Genomic DNA, 21149 nt, shown 5'->3' on the forward strand with positions numbered 1-21149 from the left:
TGCCACTCTTCCCCAAGCCTGTAGTGCTGCATGGGATTGTTGTGACCGAAGAGCAGGACCCGGCACTTGGCCTTGTTGAACTTCATACAACTGGCCTCAGTCCATCGATCCAGCCTGTCCAGATCTCTCTGTAGAGCCTCCCTACCCTCAAGCAGATCGTCCCTGCCTCCCAAGTTGGCGTCGTCTGCAATTCGCTGCTTGCATTTTCTTCTCTTAGACCACTGATGGATTTTGGGTAAGTCACCATGTGTAACATTGTTTGTACACATTCTGATGTCAGAGATGAGCAAATTAAGATGTTTTAGCACAATATTTTGCAAATAAAGTGTTCTATGTTATTACCCAAGAGTTCAATATGTGAACACATGACTGACTCCTTTTAGAGAGGTAAATCTGTCAGTAAAGTCACATATTGCAGTCCAGCCTGGTATGTCTTATTTGTTCTTGAGGATCACATATATGAAGTACCACCTTTGATAAACTATAGACAAAATATTTTTAAAACATTTTGGAAGTAAAAGTGGATCTGAATTTTAAGCCTTGATACTATTACATTTGATTCTGAGTATGAATTCCAGCAAATGGCTTTATGTATGTCTTCATATTTATTTAGCAAGCCCATTTTAAACAAGAGGAAGTTAGAAAAGTTTATTTTAAATGACAGTCTCGATGTATCTACTTAGAACTGCAGTGCTCTGAGACTAGATTATTTTTTTGTAAATGTGCAATGAGCCAAACATTTAAAACTATATACATATTAAGTTATCCATCCACAGTTTAAAGATGTTCTCAGATTCTATTGTCTTTTTGATACTGAAGTGAGAACAGGAGATGCAATCTGGTCCTGTTCATGGGAAAATGGTCTGGGAATCAGAAGACCCGAACTTTAGCGTCACTGTCAGAAAAAGCAGCAATGGATTTTTTTTTTTTTTTTTTTTTTTAAAAAACCAACAGTGTCAAGGGTCAGTGAAATAATACAAAAAGAACTGAACTTCAAATTTCTGAGGGTATTTTCCATCTACTTCATTTCATTTAAAATTAATGGGAAGACTAATGTATCTAAAATAATTAAAGACAAAAAAAAATCAATCAACTTCAGAAGGAAGAAGTAGGAGTAAAGAAATTATAGACTGGCACTGCATACAAATGATAGCAAGGTTTCTCAGTTACTGAGAGTTTCTATTACTTGTTCCCAAGGGAACAAGTGGGAAAGACATTCCGTCCTAGATCACTATTTTAACAAATAAAGCATGGCAGTGACATCACTTGCTGTCTGTAACAGCACCGTTTCACACTACAGGTACAATAAATACTAAAACCCTTAAGTCTTCTCTCATGGGGAAGGAAAATACACACCCATTGTCAGCTTGAAATTATGCCTGCTTAGACAGCACAGCTTGCAGTCCCCCTTCCACAGGGCTGGGGATTGAAGGAGAAGAGGATATAGCACACAATGTGATTTCAATGTTTGTATTTGTCATGTTCTGTGAACTGTCATCACAGGCCCTTGCAACATCTTCTGCTTCCTTAAGTATATACTTGTTTAATCGGGTTGCTAGTGTTGAATTCTGAAGTGCTAAATCAATTGCTGATTACCAAGTGTTTCTGTGATCATGCATTAATGACTAAAGGAAAAGCGCAGTCAACAACCTATAAGACAGGAAAGCCATTTCAGCATGTGGCAAATGTTGAGAAAGTACAAACAGCATGCAAACAACCAAATACAAAAAGGAAAGCATAAGACCCAAAAATCCAAGGTACTATTTAAGCATAAATAGAAGCAACTTTATAACCATCTGTAGTTGCCTCCTGTGATGCCAGTTAATGGCACATGTACTTTTATCATATTAGGTATCACGCATCAGGGCTTAAACTTTCCATTGATCATTAAACGATCCCTCCCTAGACCTCAGTACACAGCATAACATCAAACTGGACTAACAGATAAGGAGTTAGAACTGTATCAAATTAACTAAATATATATAAATCAAATCACTTATTATGTCTTAAAAAGCTTCAGAAAGCTCTCCCATGGCACTGGTATCTCTTTATAATTCAACAGCATGGATACGAGAGCTGTGAGAAAACCTAAAATTTATAGTTTAAAAATGTGTTTTAAATCACAAGACTGATTGTATTATGTTCATAGAACATAACAGGAAGAATATCTTCAGGGAAGCAAGTTTTCCCCCATCTAACCAAAAGTGTTTAGGAAGTGATTCAGATGAGGCATTATTCCCCATGTTGGATATTCTGCTTCATTTAGGTAAACTATTTTATTTCAGTATTTAAAAAAATACTATCAGCAGATTTGAAATTTTTACTCTGAAAAATGATCACAAGATAGAATGCTATTTTTCTTTTCTAATTCTGAAGACACAGAGCAGCAGTAGTACAGAAATTTTAAACAATATGGTACTTTAAAGTTTTAAAATTAAGTTCAGCCTAAAAAAAATCTAATAATTTTTTTTGAAACTAAATTGATCTTTTTCATCACAGAAATTATGTGGAAATAGAGGAAAATATTCTTTGCACCACTTCTGCTTTTTTCTAATAGAAGTTCAGACTTCGCAAAGTCACACTTGAAATGATAGTTGATTTGAATTAAAAGCGTATAAAATTAATTGCAAACTAACAGGCAATCGTCTTATGAGTTGTCTGCAATTTCCTTCTTTCATATGTATTTGCCGCTTACATAGTAAAACAAGATATAGGTATCATCAAATCACAGCCACTGCTATTCCAGGCACTTTGACTCATGACTCCTTTATCAGACTCAAACTATCTTAAAAATATTTATGCTTCCTCTTCCCTGCACTGAAGTCACTTCATAACCTCAATATTCCATTCCTTCATTTATTTTCAACCTAACTGTTGCAGTTATATATACTTACTCTTATGCTAGCACAATTAAGAGCTCTGATTTACAATGTACACAATTTAGTTTAAACCAGACCTACTTCAATGATGTCTCTGGGTAAGGTACAAAAGTTGATAGGGCTTGGTGGATACAGTTACGTTCCCAGATTTGAGTAGCACTCTTTTCTAAAAATGTGTTTGGGTTTGTTTGTTTGTTTTATTGTTGGCTGCACAACTGATCGAAGAATCATGTAGGAGGAAAGTGGCTTAATCCAAACTCCTGCCTGAAGCAGGATCCAATTAGCTGAAGCTGCTCAGGACTATGTCCAGGGAGTACAGATAGCTCCAATCTCTCTGGGCAACCTGTTCCAATATTTATTCATTTATATAAATCTGTTTTGTGGCTGAATCTATATAGGTATTAAATAGGCTGCTAGATGCCTCTTACTGCAATTCTAATCATGAGGAAACTCAGAAATTTGTGACACAAATTGTGAGTAAATAAAGCAATAAAATTATACGTGAAAACTGATAGCTGGTAGTGATTTATCAAAATGAATTAATGTTTCCATATGAATAATTATCCATATTATAAAATTCTGTTGTAGCATAAGTGCTATTTAAGCAATATGCATATTCATTGTACCAACAGTAATTAACAATAAAACACCATCTGGGGAGAGAATTTACAAGTGGCTGGCAAATTTACAAATTTAGATCTCTTAACTCTTTAATAAGGAATGAGACACCATTGTCTTAAAAGATAAAACAAATCACAAACTACAGGATATTTTTTGGTCATTATTAATAATTTTCTTTAAGTTTTTTGCTAAATGCAATTACCAAGTTCTTCATTAATTTCAATGAAAGAGAAATGTATCTATCACAAGAGACTTATGAGCCTGTTTAACTGAATTAGAAGATACATTTCGTTATTATATTAATAAATAAAACCAAACTAGCTGTCATCCCAATTGAGGAAAACAAAATATTAAAGAACTGACTAAATTGACTTTAAATCTAGCATTAAAGTTGATTAGCTATCACTGAATTCTTTGTAAGTGAGAAGACATCCATAATTTACAATTTTCACTGTGGTAGTTATGCAGTATTTATAATTTATGGTGCTCTCTCCTCTAAACAGATTTTAGTAAAATGAAATGACAGTTCCTCATGGGAACAACCATCTAATCAATATCAAGTGTATAGACACTACTGAAAAATTGTCATCATGATAATAAACATACTTTTAATTGCCCAAATTTCTAAACATCCATTTAAAGTGAAATGGTGCACATCCAGAGCAGGAACAAGGCAGCCCAAAATGCACAGCTTAAAAGCAGTCCATCATTTTCTAAGATTTTGCTATATGTACATTAAGAATTTCTATTTATTTTCACAGTTACCTAATGCTGTAGAGATAGAATACAATCATAAGAAGAGGGGAGTCATTACGTTCAGTCTGCAGTGCAACCTGCATTTTTAGAGGTCCTGCCTAGATATAAGTAACTGCCAGTCATTTAAAAATACTTTTGTCGTGATCATCCATAGGAACTGCAGAAAGCATTAGAAATTTCCAATAAAGAGGAACACGCACTTGCTCCTTTTTACCTACCCACCCATTGTTAGTTCCGAAGACCTAATGACTCCTTTGAAAGACAGACAAAATTTTTTAAAAGCCATTTAGAAAATGTCAGTTGTAAGTGACAATATGTTTGTGACAGAAAGTTCCTAGAAAAATCCCAATTAGCATTTGTGAACCAGATGCTTTAAGTGCAGAACAGAGTTCTTGATCCTTAGCTGGCATGCTTAGATGTCTACTAGAATGAGTATTTACTGTCTTTATGCAGCAACAAATAGATATGAAAAGGGGATTAAAGAACCACAATTTAAGCAACTGCAATTTGCACTTCTGTGGGCCTGTCACAATCTTACTGTTACTTCAATACTGCATTTCAACAGATATGTTACATGATCGCTGTATGTTAATCACAATCACTGAAAACACCATGGATGCTAATAATTATCATAGCACAATGATTATAAATTTAGAATAACTTCAGATATAAGAGTTACGTTCATGTACTTACTGGAGATGCATGTACTTGCGTTATTCTTAACTGGTTTTCCAAATCTTGAACTTTATTTTTCAGTTCTGTGTTTTCAGTTTCTAATTCCTGAATCTACAAAGCAAGTGGTTATTGCAACAGCTATTGAGATATTAATTCATTTCACCAAGGTCCATTAAGGTAAGTTTTATCTGAGATCTGGTGATTTAGAAGCAATGTTTAACTAGTTATCTGATTACAAAAAACAATTAAACTTCTGTATCTTCCATATTTCAACCTTGCTTTTCTCTTTAATGACCGTGCAAGATGGCAAAACATAAAATACTGTTTCACAGTTACCAGGTCTTTTTTCAGTTTTCTTTTTTTAGTATCTGCTGCAATTCTTAGCAACCTGAGAATAATGCTAGAAATTACGCTGTCATAGAAAGCAGATAACACAAATAAAGTAACATGTTCTTTTATTTCTTTTAAAAACATAGTCAGAACTTACTCTTTTCTGTAAACCTGCAATTTGTTTCCTTGTTTCCACGTCTTTTCCTCCGGATTCCAGAAATTTCCTGTAAGCTAAGTCAAATGCTTGACCAATTGTTAAAGTTATCTCTTCCGCCTTTACACAAAAAATAAGATTGAAATTAGTATATTAAGAATATTTTATATAATTACTTTCATTTCAGATGATCACAAAATACTTCACACCATGTATCAGGTTCAAAGGGTTTGCTTCATCCATCTTGACGTCAACACTACAAAGGAGCATGGCAAACACTCTTCAGCAAAATACCTTGACAGAAGATGCCATGAAAGCAACTTAAATATACTTTGGATAAAGAAGGGAGACTGCACAGGCAGAACACAATTAGCTAATTTTTAGTATAAATTATGCCTCTAACTTCTGTAAATACAGGTAGTATGCTGCAGTATGTCTTTTCGTGATGATTTCTAAAGCAAATACAGGCTTTTCAACCATTAAATGAATTGCTTTAGTTCTAATGGATTAATGTTTTCATGTTAATGGATGTTTTGACCCCTATTGCTTTTAAATTTGGATTTCAACACTTATTTTTACAAGTCCTATAAAATCTCAATCAGCATACTGTAGATAAATGTATTTATCTGCGCAAGTATTTCTGATTACAAAAATTCAACCAAACAGAATTTGCATTTGTATGTGCAAACCAGAATCATTTAGTAGTTCCATGCTGATTCATGTTGTATGTTGTGATATGTCAGTGCAGAAAATCTACTTTAAAAATAACAGGGGTAAAAATAAGTGTACAAGAAGTTTATTGAGAGCACCAAGCTTTCTGAAAAGAATGCTGACTCACAAGAGGCATCAATAAAAGGTGAACATATGGATATGCCATTTGCCTTAGAACTTTAGTAAAGAAAGTAAACACAGTAATAACTTTTTTTAAACAATTTGGCAGGGGACCAAAAAAAAAAAATCAGAACTAACATTAATCTGGCTAATGCTTTACTAGAATTTTCTCTTCTTTATTGAAATGAAAACCTGGACTGGTTGTTTCTCATGGAAGCAGAGCATTCTGCTCAATGTGAGAACATTTTTCCTTCACTAGCTGTAAGAACATGAAGGGCTGCATGCACAAAAATGATACAGAATGTGACGCTCCCAGCCTTTTATCCATCAGAGCAACAGTAAAGTCATTCAGTAGAGGTGTGTGAAGACCTGAGTTTTACAGGAACGGGGAATTAACCCCTCTATCTTTTTACTATTAAAAAAACCCCATACAGCCACCTTTATTAAAAAAAAAAAAAAACCCAAACACAAACCCAAACCACACACAAGAAATTATTTTAACCAAATTAGACTGAATTAGACCAAGAAGACTGAACTAGGACTGCTTTAAAGAATAACTGTTTATGTCAGTAAATATAAAGTGAATATGCATCTTTTTCTAAAAAAAAATATTGTTGCCTAAGTATTTCCTTTGTATGATATCTCAGCTACTTCAGAATAAAACAAAAGAGAGGCTCCAGACTATAAAAAAACCTGAACATCCATTTTTGGTGTTGATTCCAGTATTTTTATTTGTTAATTACTTTCTGCCAGGGTAAACACATGACCGTGTTTCACTTAGACCCCATTTTCTTCCTTTCCTGTCCTAAAGTGTTTTGTTTTTTTTCCTGCTATTGCACATTTTTGAACAGTTGCCCTGTTCTGTCTCAGGCACAAGAGAATGTCAGTGGTTGGTGCAATGAATTCTCTGGTAGTGCATCATGCATTAACAAACTTGAGAGACGCGGGGGGGGGGGGGGGGGCAGGGGGAGAAAGGGGAACCTTTCTGTAAAAAAAAAAAAAAAAAAAAAGTCTGAGGCAGACACATCAGCAGAAGAGCCTGTGAGGGTATCTCAGCCACAGGGTTGCAGCAATCTCTGCAAAACAGCTGTGCAAACATTTCAAGCTTAGTGGGATGCACTCTGTTCTCTGAGAGTATTGCAGATGCTTGGCCTAGGATATCAAGCTGGGTAGTAAGAAGAATTGTCCCAGAAAACCATCACAGATCAATGATGAAAAAGGCTCTCCTTTAAATTAATGCATCTAAGTTACAAGACACTATATTGGCATGAAGATTATATCAAAGTGACCTTCCAATTATTAGGGCAGGCTATCTGCCTTTATTAACCATTCCTGTTTTATTTCAAAGCAGACCAATCAAAGTCTGTAACAGTCACCCAAATTCTTTCAAAGCATCTTGCATACTTACACACTTTTCACTGTCAAACACATAGCACAGATGCTTATTTGATTCTGAGTCTTTGCATATGAAAGTAAATATTCTCTTGTCAGTTTTATCATCAGCACAAAATGATATCCTATGGAGTTGACAGTTATGCTGGACTTCCTGAAAATAAAAAGAAAAGATTATTTTCAAGAAATTACAATACCTGCTTAGGATATAAATGCACAAAGTAAATCTCTGGATTTCCTTATGTAGCAAAGAGCAGGCAAGTTGCAGTAACATTTTTTAATGTCTCTCATTGTACACAAGAGCGCTCAAAAATGGACTTAAAAGTCTAACAGAGGCTAGCAAACTCATCTCCTAACAAATGTTCCCATTTTTACTGAATGTAAGCAGGAAGTTTTTATTTGGACAGCATTTATCTGGAAGTGTTTATTTGGACAGTAATTTCTGTTCTAGAAAATTGGTTTTACTGTTGCTTTGCATCCCTGTGCAATTTATTTAGGGACTGATTGTGTAAAATAGTCTGTTCCTTTTCCAGGTGCACACCACCTTCAGACTTCATCATCTCCCAGGGTTTGTTAAAATGGTTTTACTGAAATAAGTCCTTACCTTTCTATCTTAAATATAGAAAACAGAAATAAAATAACTGTGTTATCCAAATACAGGGGCACAGAGAAATAAATTAGACATCTAAATAATTGCTTACTTAAGGTGCAACATAAACAGCTTTTAAACACTATTATTTGCATATTTTCAATAATATATTTTACTTTCCATTAAAAAGCACGTTCCAGCTATTTAAAAAGTTGCAGTGGCAATGCTCTTCAGCTGAGAGCTTGACAAGACTGAAATAAACTATCCCAACTATTTTTTTTGTTGTTGTTTTTCTTCAGTAAGTCTCTTCTTGGTATTTTATTTTATTTGGCTTATTACATGGGAAAGCAGTATTTGCTTTAAAGGAAAATATGCAGTTTAGATGTGAACTATTATCTGTTAAAAAAAAAGAAAGTTTCTGTGCAGCACTGGGGTTCCCAGATTGCTATAAGCTCATAAACAATGGCGTTCCCTCTCTGCACACAACCATTTATCAAAAAAATGTACCATACGGCAATCTTTTCCCCTTGCCCCAACTGGATTCCTTCTCTCAGTCTTTACAGCCATTCTGTGTATCCTACTTCATCCATGTCCCCCAATGTCTCTCACATTTAATCTCTTTCTGTTGTAGCTCTTTAACAGTTACATACATGCTTGTTTGGCTCTTTCAGGTTTATAAATCCATATACTTACTTTCTACCATTTAAGGACAGAACCACTTTTCTATAATTCTCCTTTTTTGAGTGCCAAGTACAGAATCAAATCCTGATACATGAGCAGGCCTCCTGTTCCTACCACAATTAATAGTCATCACATGAATATAAACCAATATTCCTCTGTAACAATACTGAAGTGATTTGTTTCAAAAACACACAGAAAAAATTACTGTAATCAGTGATGATAACATGGAATTTAAGTAATTTCCTAAAGCATCTATAAATTGTGCAAAAAGAAGGAAAACTTGATTCAAATTTACATTTATATGTAGCTTTAGGAAACGAAATGGGGGAGATAAAAAGACTACTCATAGCTGATTACCATTTGAGTTGTAATAACAACATTGCTAAGAGATTAGAATGTTCCTATTCCCCCAGGAACTTCAGTCCCACAGCTTTCTGTTAATCTCTGCAGGAAGGGTTAGGAAGACTAACATATTTTGGCATTTAAAACTGTTATTTTAAGTTTTTGCCAGGATATGGGGTTTAGTACCCCTTTCTGGCAGCCTATGACATACGGAAGATGCAAAAACTGCAATTAAAGTTGACATGGATACTTCTTGCCCCCTCTGCTTACGAACTGTTGAATTGTGGTTGTATCAGGAGTCTGAAGTGAAAATGGGTTGCAGGTGGATACAGCCTTGAACTAAAACTACCTTTTTTCAAAAGGCAGTATTGCTGCCTGAATGGTAGCAATTACTCCAGAATTAAGAAGCAGTAACAAACAGTTCATTCAAATCCAACATATGTATAAAAGATTTAAGAGCACTCAGATGTTAAGAATTGCTGACTGTTGAATAAATACTTTTTAGCTTGATTATATTTATCTCATTATTCCTCTTTGAAGTCTGTCAGGAGGATGTTTTGCTTACTATGTAACCCCTTCCAAAATGCCAGAGCAAACAAAGGAACGGAAAACCCATCCACAGGATGACTCAATGGACTTAACTGCTGAAAAGGCAGGAATTGTCATGCTGTGCCAGATCAAACACCTACAAGAGTGCTTTTGGCCTGCTACATGAAGTTTCTAGAGAAATGGGTAACACACCTGAGAAACATAAGCATTCTAGGGAGGGGGCATACAATAAAAAAAAAGATTTAAACACACAAAAAAAGAAGGGAAAAAAATGAACAGGTTAAGGAAAGAGAGGTGCAAGCAGCACGAAGAATGTGTCATTGCAAACAAATTGTCTCCTCATTCATCTGCAAACACCTACAGGTGGGCACACAATGGTGACCATTTGGAAAGGTGTTTATCATATGCAGTGTTAACATTCATTTACCACAGTGTTTTCACCTTCCTCAGAGCTTAAAAGTTCTGGTGTGAAAAGATTAAAAAAATTATATCCCACATTAGCTACAGTCTGTATTTTGGAGTATCACGTACTAGGAAGATGTCACCCATGTGCTGTAACAAGAAATGGTATTTTAGAAGAATTTTCCATCAACAGAATGGCTTTCATTATAATACTTTTTAAAAACATAAACCAATAAAAACATTAGAAACAGTTAAAACACTATTTAAATACTAGTTTAGCACCATAAACATATACGTCTGTTACCTTTGTTTTTGGATCTAGAATTTTTACACCATAGATTGAGATTTGTAATTCAACTTTGGGTGTCTTCTGGCCTTCGGACTTCTTGATATGTCTTGCAAACTGTAAGATAAAAAATGTAACAGGAATCACATTAATAGTAAGTTTTCTTTATTTACTACTTCTCATTTCCTCTCAACTCCTTCCACCCGAGGTTGTTTCCTTCCTTCTTCAAAAAGCTCTTATAAACAATGCCAACCATTCCCAAAGTCACAGTTGGGCATGGAATAGCATTTCTGACTGCACGCTATAGAATATTCCTATAATTCAAGGAAAAATATTTTAAAATTACTTAGCTGGTTCTCTTGAAACTTTTGTCTGCTGTTTATGCACTTAATTTAAGCTTTTTCATGAGATTTCTAAAACAGTAGAAACATGAACACTTTCAGTTTGTCAACCGCTCAGTTGTTAAGCAGTGAACATCATTACATTTTCCACATCCCACTATTTCTATGCTTACTTCTGTACATGTGCACAAAGGGTACTTCCCATATGTTCCTCTAAGGAAATCAGTTCTTTTAAACAGGTTCAGTGTGAAAGCACTACAGCTGGCAACACCTAAGAAATACTTGATCTCTTCATCATATTCTCTGGATTTATTTGCTAACAGTTCACTAGATAATGGCTAGACAACATTTTATATGACTGGGTTGGGTAACATGTCCTATTTCAATACACTTCCCATTCTTTTATATCTCCTTTTCTAGCTGTTAGATCTGACTTGTCTTTCTCTCATGAACACTGCATATAAAATAAGCACAGTATCTAAAATTTGCTACTGCATGGCAGTTAAGAAGTGTCATGTATTTTGGTAACTTTCTTAGCAAAGATACGGAATTGCTCTATATTTTGCTCTGTTACAAGCCCTTTTCCTCTCAAGTCTTTGACAGCCTGGAATGGTATTTTCCAATGCATAATTAAGAACGACAACTCACTGAAGGCCAGCGGAGTTGGAGTCTCTGCTTCACAGCTATATGTTTGAACACATCGTCCTCAAACTTGCTCCCACTCAAGTATAACTAAGTGCATAATTCACCATCAGTACAAATAAACTATATAAAAAGTCAGTGAGGACAATGACTTTTAATGGCATAAAGAGTCTAGCATGTCAACAAGGGTGTTAAGCTATCTTAAGAAGGGTTAGACCTGGAAGACAGAAGCCTGAATTACCTTGTGACTGTGAAGTACTTGGCTGTAGCCAACTGATACCTCCCCTACGAACACCTAAACCCCTGATTTTAACTATTTATTTAGGTGACAATTGAGGGTTTGGGTTTTTGCTCTGTCCCTATTCCTATGCCAACTAGTACTTGGGAAATTTCTCCATGAACAAAACTGCTTTACACAGTATGACTCTCTCCATATATTTTATCTCATTCTGCTTGTAGGCAGTTCCGTTCACAGCAAATTATTAACTAGTTTTAAGAAGCCCCCTAAAAGCATGTAATTAACCTGTTTTTCCCTTCCTCCCAATTTCATTCTTCATTCTGAAAGCACACTTATTGAAAATTTTAGTAGCTAAACATTAATTTATAAACAATCCTATTAACTTCATACAGTAACATGACTTATCCAGTTTATTACTGATTAATCTACCACATTAGCTGATAAGTATCGCATGCTTCACAAGTTAGTTAAAAAAACCCAGACAAAACACGAGCAAAAAAACCCACCTAAAACTACTCTACGCCATTCTTAAAACCAACTCCTAAATCTAAATACCCATTTTATATTTCAACAGCTAGGATTGCTACAGTCATTGGCCAAATATTTTATCAAGGTTTGTACACGATGACTTACTAGTGAAAACCAACTAGTCAAAAGTCAAGCGAATCTAACATAACTTCTAGTTCTGTCTCTCTTCAGTATCATGTATATAGCCCCTGCAATATGCACATCCTTTTCCTGTCCTCCTATTTATCTTCAAGCCTGTTTCTCGAATAGTTAGAGTATACTTTTAATACAGTTTAATGACTACCCCATCCCTTTAATTAAGGTGGGTTATCTCATACTCATCTTTTTATTTAAGAAGAAAATAATTTTCTAGAAAATAAAATTAAAAACCCTCTAATCACTGGTTTACAGGCATTTTGGCCAACAACATTTCTTGACTTTCTAGGAAAATTCAAATTTGCTACAGGGAAAAAAACCCTTTTTCTTTAATAAAAATTACTAATTAACTTCTTCCTTCCCTTCCCCCCCCAAATCTGACTTAAATGTTATACTACCAATTTAACTGATTTTAAGTCTCTGGTTTAAAAATAGGAAAATGATAGGCCAATCAATGTTTTATTAGCACAGATTTTTTTTTTTCCCAAGATGAATATTAAACTTAAATTGTCTTTCAGGTCATTTTCATAGATTTACTCAATACCCCCACTCCGTCAGCTTTCCTTTCTGATTCATAATTTGATTATTTCGTTTTATTGGATAAAACTCTGAGGACATATGCGATCCCTTTTCATAGTACAACAGGGTTCTGCACTTGGCTCACTTTTCTATGCATTAAATTGAATGACCACAAAAACCACAGGCCACCTGGACAGTTTGGGCATCTGAATTTCCAGTGTACTTTACACTGCACAGAAACATACCTATGCAACAGATAATCCTGGGGTGCACCTTGATTTGGAACAGCCTTGAACTTGAATGAACCCTGGCTTTTTTGAAATGTCCCTTAATAAACAAGATGCGCACAAGTATTTTTGTGCAGTAATGAAGAGGATGCATAAATGATGATTTGATTTTACCGAGTTAAAGCTATAATGTGTGTTGAGAATGATGACGAAATGCTTGTTTTTCCGACTGTAATCATCTCATCGGAGTCCCAAACAACAGCTACAACATGAAAACTTTTTAAAATAAATAGATCTGAATAACTTGCATGAGTTTTAAAACAGCTGCCCAAAGCTTGCTCCAAGTAGTCAAGAAGTCTTACAACACTGAGGAAGTTCCAGAAGATAATTCTGTGCCAATACTAAAAAAAGGTAAACAAAAAGACCCTACTGTATCTCCACTCTTGAAAGGCATAAATCAAGTTCAAGAACTAGAGAAGTCAAGTGAAATTAATGATGATCAATATGGATTTCACAAAAAATGCAGCTTTTCAAAACAGACAAAGCATTTGACTGAGTTTTGCATGCCATTATATTTAGGAAATGAAGCAATACAATGAAAATATTAGTTAAGTTAGTTACATTAGTCTCCAGATGCAGTCATAAACAGGAAATTGTCATTGGGAAGATATGTTTCTAATGTATTCCAGCAGGATTTATTTCTTAAGCATGACATTATTGAACAATGACCAGGATGAAAATAATTACTGATAAAATCTGCAGGCAGAAAAAGTAAGAGGAAAAAATGGGGGAGAAAAGTAACTAATGATCTGAATTCTAAAATCATTACAGAGGAAGCTTGCAGATCGTGAAGGCTGACAGAGGGGCAAATAACACAGAGAATACATCACCGACCAGAACACCACAGATGGCCTGTATGCAAACAACCCATCTCTGTTGCACTGCCAACTTTGCAAATCATACATATGGAACAAACTTACTTTCTTGGGAGACTACCCTGTGAAGATGGAACTAAGAAAGCCTTGATGCCATGGGAAGCTTTCCGCTAACTGTGAAGCTTCTCACAAAACTACAATTTGAAGATTAATGCAATCCTTGGATATTTCAAAAAGACCCCTAAGAAGACAACAATGGCTGCACTGCATCAGCTGCTTGTGAGAAACTACTCAAATTTTATGTTCTGAGGTTTTCAAATGCAGAAGGATGTTGACAAAATGGAGATCACAGGACATTTGCAAAAGCTAGCAGAGGACTGGAAACCCACTTTGTAAGAAACTCCATCAAATCAAAAACAAGCTAATGGTGAAAAAAAACCACAAGAGAGTCTCTTCAACACAAACATCCAGAAAGACAAACAAGTTTTTTAATCAAAGGTTTACTGGGATACAGTGACTGAAAACTAGTCACAGATAAATTCAGAAAATCTGGTCCAGTTCCTTTCTTAATGCTTCTCCTGCCCACTCCGTGTTCTGTGTAATAACAGATAACGTACAGATACTGATCAGTAATTTCTTTCATATCTGACCTTCTCCAGAATGCCAAGTTCAGTCACCTCCTAAACTTGTCCAGGGTTTGAACAGCAGATCCTAACACCAGGTATCAGCCAATTTGCCTTTTTTCTTCTATTTTTTCTACTCATTCCTTCTACCTAAAGACGACCTTGAGGGCCCTCTGGACAGGGGAGATTTACAAACATTATTTTCTCCTTTCAGCACACATTTGAAACAAAGTTATATTTGTAGCTCACACAGTAACAACATTATTTAAGAGAGTAAAAATCAGTAGCCTCCCATTGGCATCAAAATGGACAATGATATAAAATTATAATGAATCACAGCATGGCTTGGGAAGAGATACAATGGGCCAAATTCTTAAGCTGTTAGTTTATACATATATTGTTCTCAGGCAAGACACCCAGATTTGGCCCAATAATAATATGTGCAGCTCAGTAGTATGGGCTGGCTTTTAACTGCTTTGGAATTAACATTGTATTTTTCTTGAATATTTCATGGACAGCATTAGACACAAATAAATCTATTTTCTATGGTTTAATTTAGCTTTAAAAATAAAAAAGAAAAAACTTCCATATATCTTGCCTTTTATTACAGTAACAGGCAAAAGTTGTATACTTTGAGACTCTTATTAAAATTACATTTGAAATGCTTATGCATCAAGTCTTAACAAACCACAATCAGAGGATTAATCAGCAAAAAATAACGTGAGGAAAAAACCAAAAAACAAAAAATCACATTTTAAAAACATCCAGAAGCTTTAGTTAAAGAAATAATGGTTAAAACAAGTACTATCAAAATCAATGTAAGTTATGCAAATCAAAACTATGTACTTTAATATTTACACCTCACTGCACAATTCAAGAGTTCATTAAAAAAATTTGAAACATCAAAGGTAGATGTTTCTGTGATTTGGGTGCTAATCTTCAGCCCAGGAAACAGAGGTTCAACTACGTCATTTTATGCAGGCTTCCAGTAAGACATCAGACATTGCACTTCATATGGACATCTTAAAAGATGTCTGTTTGAGGGCAATGTAGTTGTCTAAGCTAAGACACAGCTTTATACCTGGCTTTGAGAAAATGCTTTTCATTATAAGGAAAGATGCTGGGGGGAAAAAAAAAAAAAAATCGGCCCTATTTCTTTTGCAGTGACTACGTATCTTTTTGGTCATATTATGGTCCAAACTCTCATGCCCATTTTATGTGGGTATAATAAAGTTATGACCTCTGAAAAATAGCTGTCAAGAAGAGGAAAAGGATAAAAACACCACAGACATGTGAACCTGAATCTCTCGATAATCAGCTGGGTAGGGAAAAGAGCTGTCTCAGAAATCCATTTCTATGGAATAGGTTGTATTTTATTTCCCAAACTCACACTAGACTGAGAGGAAGGCTATTGATCTATTAACCACAGTATGGAAAACAATGCAGTACAGTCTTTTTTCCATCTCTCACTCCCTGAAGGTTTGTTCTTTTGTTTTGGGTTTCTGGGGATGGGGTGTTGGGTTTTGTTTGTTTGTTTTGGGGGTGGGTTTTTTTGGTTGTTATTTTCTTTGGTGGGGTGGGGGTTTGTTGGGTTTTTGGTGGTGGATTTTGGTTAGGTTTTGGTTTGGTTTGGGGTTTTTTTGAGAAAGAGCGCGCGTGGGTAAACAAGTATTCTCTTCTTCAACTCTTCTCATCTGATCTGCCTTGGTCTTCAGGCTGTCCACGGCTGGTCCTGAACCACACATTCTGCTTTCTCCAGTACTTCAGAGAGAACAGACATGACTGTAAGGCTTGACTGGAAACCTCTTTATCCCAATATTAAAAGGGTTTCTGTACTCCACCCTTCTCTGTCCTTTCAACAGCAAATGAAACTCAGCTTTAACACAAAAGGCAGCTCAGAACAATATCCACTGATGGTCCACAAAGGGCAGCAGCAGGACAGCATCACAGCATGTGCGGAGATGCGTGAAAGAGCCTTCTTCACTTTGTGTATCCTTACGGGTCAAGGAGCTGATGAAAAGTATTTCAAGTGGCTTCAAAGTGATTAATTCTATTTACATTATCTCTGGTCATCTCCACTTACAGAAGAAAAGAGGAAGAGAAAAGGAGACCGAGTTGGAAGCGTGGTAAGAGAACAGCCTTAAGTTTGGTCCTCACAAAAACATCCCTTTGAAGACTGTAAAAGGAACAACTCAAAACTCAAGTGTTCACTTCTAGTTTCTCCCTAACACCCCTCCACGGCATTTTCTTACTAGTGGTCTGGTTATGCTGCCCTTTCCACCTGTTCTCACCTCTGGCAACCCTTCAAGCACTTTTTCAGAAGGACCAAATTCATTGCTACAGTCTGATTTAGAAGTTATATCCTTCATGAATCAAGGAAAGTAATCATTTCACTTTATAAAATAAAGTGTGATTTGACAACATCTACGCATTCGAATACCGTAGGCATGTTCTGATACAATGTCTTGGTACCATTTTCCTTAGTTTTTATTTCATTCTAGAAATTAGTTTGACTAGAAAACTGGAAGGAAAAAATTGTTTGTAATAAATTATGAGAACAGTTCACCTTAACTTAGAAATAAAAATAAACATTTTAAAACATTAGTGTCCAACTTTCTTCTTTCTCCTGCAGTACAGCTCCAAGAAATTTGAAAACACAAGGGGAAATCCCAACTAGATAAAACCACTGGACAACCCTCTAGAAAAATTAGAGATGCTTGAAAAAACCGTACATTCAAATTGCAACTGACCCAGCAAAATTGTCAAGTGTTTACAAAATGTAGTAGTAGTATTTGGGATAAAACAAGTACAATGAAGCACCAAGAAAAATTTCCTAGTTACTGTATTTTACTGTAGAACATCAGCTCCACCTGCTGGTAAAAGTAAGTTCATGGAAGGGACTGCTGTCTGTGCTGTATGAGTTAAGAGCTTTTGATTTAAAGAAGTAAAGAGTTGTATATCGAATGTCTATTCTGACACAGTTTGATGACATGATGGCTTAAAAAAAATAGTTTACAGTCCCAGTATTTCATGGTCTATATATCACTGTAAGCACATGACTTCAAAAGGTTATTAGTGCAATGCATGCCAGTTGTAAAAATAGCTCCAAAGATTAAGTCAACTGTTTTTCTGCTAGCTATTTTCATTAAAAACAAATTATGATAAACAACATTATGATTAAAATCAAATCCATATAATAAAAAATATAAATATAGCATCACAAGCTATACATCTTTTAAAAACTCTCCTACTCCAAAAAATACTATATACATTTTCTTTCAATATAAGACATTAGTTTTCAAACCGTTGTCACAGGTTTAAAATTTTTAATTAACATTTTCCAAAAACAAGCTAGACAATGTGGTTAATAATAAAATCCAGTACCTCTAGGCTTCTCTTCAAAGATTTCAGATGCACAACATAAATCAATGTTGAACTGAGTATTCAATTAGTTGAGGACTGTTTCAAACATAAAACCTCTTTATTGCTTTCTGAATTCTGTTCCAAGATTTTTCAAGTCTTTCCAAAAGTTGCCTTTAATTACTTTGTGAGTTTTCTAATAAACTTGTGATTATATAAGATCCCATGTAATACTTGACACGTAAGCTCCAAACTTCCAAGCTTGAAGAAAATAGTGTAATTCTGGCAGCAACAATTCAGACACATACCTCCAAGGCAGTTTATTTAGGGAACACGTGTAAAAAGTTAGAACAGATATCTACATACTCTAATGACATCACAAGTATATACAAAAAAATTCTACTTTTAAATTTTAGTGCTAGGCTGACAAATGTTTTTTCCCCAAGAAAGGAAAATAGTTCTGGCTCTTCCTACACTTCAGAGAACAGCTATTTGAAATCCTTTTTGGACCTACTTTCAGAGCAAACTATTTCAAGGTACCAAATCATAGAATACAACTCACCAAAAGCCTCCAGTGGTCAGTGAGAGCCCAGGTTAGCCTGGACTTCCACCAGTGAGACAGAGACACTTAGTAGCTGCTTTACTTTGGAGGAGTCTGATAAAACATCATTAAAATAGAATCAAAACTTCTCCATAGCAGGATATTATCTTTACAGATTTCTGCACAGAATTAACTTTGCTCAGGGTAATGGAATTTTATAAACACAAAACATCTAACACAGCAGGCTTCACTCCAGTATTAGCTGTAAACTCATACATTTTGTTTCCACTGGCAGCATGCTGCAATGGTTAAAAAAGGGCCATACTTACATTAGCCTAAACCACTTGAAAACAACTAGGCAATAATGTCTCTGAGGAATGGCAGCAGAGTAAATCTTTTTGGCATAAAACATTCTAAGAATTGACTAAGTGAATCTTTAAAGGCAGCTGTACTATTTTGGTAGACCGAAAATAATGGCTAAGAACTTCTGTTTCAACACCTTAACACAATTACTAATCAACCTTGTGAAGATGGCTGCTTCAAGGGAAACCTCAGTCTTAAAAGCTGAGCTACATGAATAGTGTTTCATGCCTTCTTTCTTTCTTTTTTATTATAGTAATAACACAGAATCAAATTTTTCAATATTGATTCCCAAAATTTTCTGTCCATTTCCGAGGAAGTTCCGTTTAAATGAATAATGAAGACCCTGCAAAAAGTTATGGGAAGTACAACAGTAGGCAGAACAATTTTTACATCTAAAGAAACTAATGCTCCAATAGCTCTAAGCAGCTAAGCATGAAACAGTGCAATTCCACAGCAATGTGAGTTAGCAGGCAAATCAAATCAGCATTCCCTACCACAGCTCATAGCATTTCAAGAGCTTTAAGCATATTAGCTGTCCCTCCAGCAGTTAAGTCAAAGCCATGTTATCAGTTAGCAACCCTCAACAAGTCATTTCACTAGGATACTTTTTAATTGTCTACCGAGTCCCTCAGTGCCCAAGGACATATAACGAAGAAGAAATTGTAAACGTCTGATTTTCTCAGCCATCTACATGCACCAGCACATAGATGGTGTTTGTGCGCACAGACCTTTTCCAACAAAACATAAAGACCTGGAGGACAAGGCAGTAATGCCCCTTGTCATAAACAGGCTTGGTTTGTAAACCCTAATCTATCACCACAGCTCTGTTTCCAGATATATCATCAATTATCACAGCTGGACAGTCAACGACATTCATGCCAGTGCCACAAACCTTCACCTCCAGTCTAACAGTCAGTTTTCGTGGATCAGACATGAGCTTTAGATGAAGAGCAGTCAAGGACAGCCAGTACCCACAGAACTATCACAGCCCACTTATGACGTGGTTTGACATTCTTACTTCTGGTCTCTGGCACCAACAGCTTACCTTAAGTGGCCGAGTACTCTGTTTTTTGCAGCAAGAGGCAACTCACCTAACTGGGCTCACAGGAAGCAACGCAGAGCCCAGAGAAATGCAGGACAGGCATTACTGAAGTCACTACTTTTTGGTCAAGGAAGAGTTCATTTGCTTAAATTCTCTGGCAACACTCTGGAGTGCCATAATTAGAGGCATTTAATAGCCATAAAGTGAGGATGGCAGTTAATACAAATTGTTGCTACCTAAGTTAGTACTAACGAAGCCCTAAAGTTTCCAAAGAACAAGCATTACATGTTGAGGTACATAAACTTTATACTATAATTAATTGTATAATCTAGGACACAACTAAATATTTGTACAGCAGAACATCTGATAGTACAGGCATAATAGGGAAGGGCCTACACACTAGTGAAGAGATTAGTAAAAGCAACTGCTTCTAGAATGAATGAATTTACCTAGAAACACTTACAAAGTGTCTTAGCTGTGAAAACAGGTTAAGAATACATTCCATCTACATTTCACTAAAAAAATTCTCTTACCTTTAATTTTCTAACAGCATCTCTTACAACTTCTGTACCTTTGGGCTGCTCCACTTCTGTACTGCCAAGAAACTGAAAGGATTGCAATTTGTGAGAAATAAGTTATGCTTTGAAATGCCTAATTAACTCAAGAAATCTTATTTTCCAATTATTTCCAAATAACATTTTGGAAAGACAATCATTTCAATAGTTGATAAATAACAAATCTTCATACAGCTATTTCTAATCAAGAGAATAATAAGAACTAAATTCTAATTAGACAAATATAAGAGTTATCAAAAGCAGCTTTTAAAAAAAACCATTTTTTTTATCTTGATCCTATACAACTCTGTAAATTAGAGGTTAAATACCTTTTTCCACTGGGAAATTGTCATTTGGAAAATAATGAAAAAATTGCAAAAAAAATACTGATATAAGATACTTCCCATTAATCAACATGAGCCAATGGTTTGGACTATGTTACTAAAACTTTAATACAGTGATGCAAGATAAATTAAAAAGGCCTAATTTTGCTCTTACAGCTGCTTGGTACACTAATTTCATAGATTTAAAGGAACTAGGCTCCAACTTACATAAAAACAAGGCTCATATTAAAAGAATTTCTACTGGAGATCGCATTTTTGCCAAGTAAGGTTTTAATGAAAACCAAACATACACCTGTTAATATACAAAGCATGATACTTCAAAGGGATCTT

At 35.3% G+C, this 21149-nt stretch overlaps 1 protein-coding gene across 2 annotated transcripts in view; it reads right to left on the reverse strand.

Moving 5' to 3' along the window:
* The window catches only part of GULP1 (GULP, engulfment adaptor PTB domain containing 1), a 71254-nt gene that overhangs the window by 23780 nt on the left and 26325 nt on the right, over positions 1 to 21149 (reverse strand). For both annotated transcript variants that reach the window (XM_010583221.1, XM_010583222.1), the window contains exons 2-6: positions 20455 to 20526; positions 10506 to 10604; positions 7655 to 7792; positions 5419 to 5535; positions 4950 to 5042 (exon numbers count right to left, since the gene is read on the reverse strand). In XM_010583221.1, the coding sequence (XP_010581523.1) occupies positions 4950 to 5042; positions 5419 to 5535; positions 7655 to 7792; positions 10506 to 10604; positions 20455 to 20526 (519 nt within the window). The remainder of the gene's footprint in view (positions 1 to 4949; positions 5043 to 5418; positions 5536 to 7654; positions 7793 to 10505; positions 10605 to 20454; positions 20527 to 21149) is intronic.

Source organism: Haliaeetus leucocephalus, unplaced genomic scaffold (genome assembly GCF_000737465.1).
Source record: "Haliaeetus leucocephalus isolate CR32 unplaced genomic scaffold, Haliaeetus_leucocephalus-4.0 Scaffold880, whole genome shotgun sequence".
Taxonomy (NCBI): Eukaryota; Metazoa; Chordata; class Aves; order Accipitriformes; family Accipitridae; genus Haliaeetus; species Haliaeetus leucocephalus.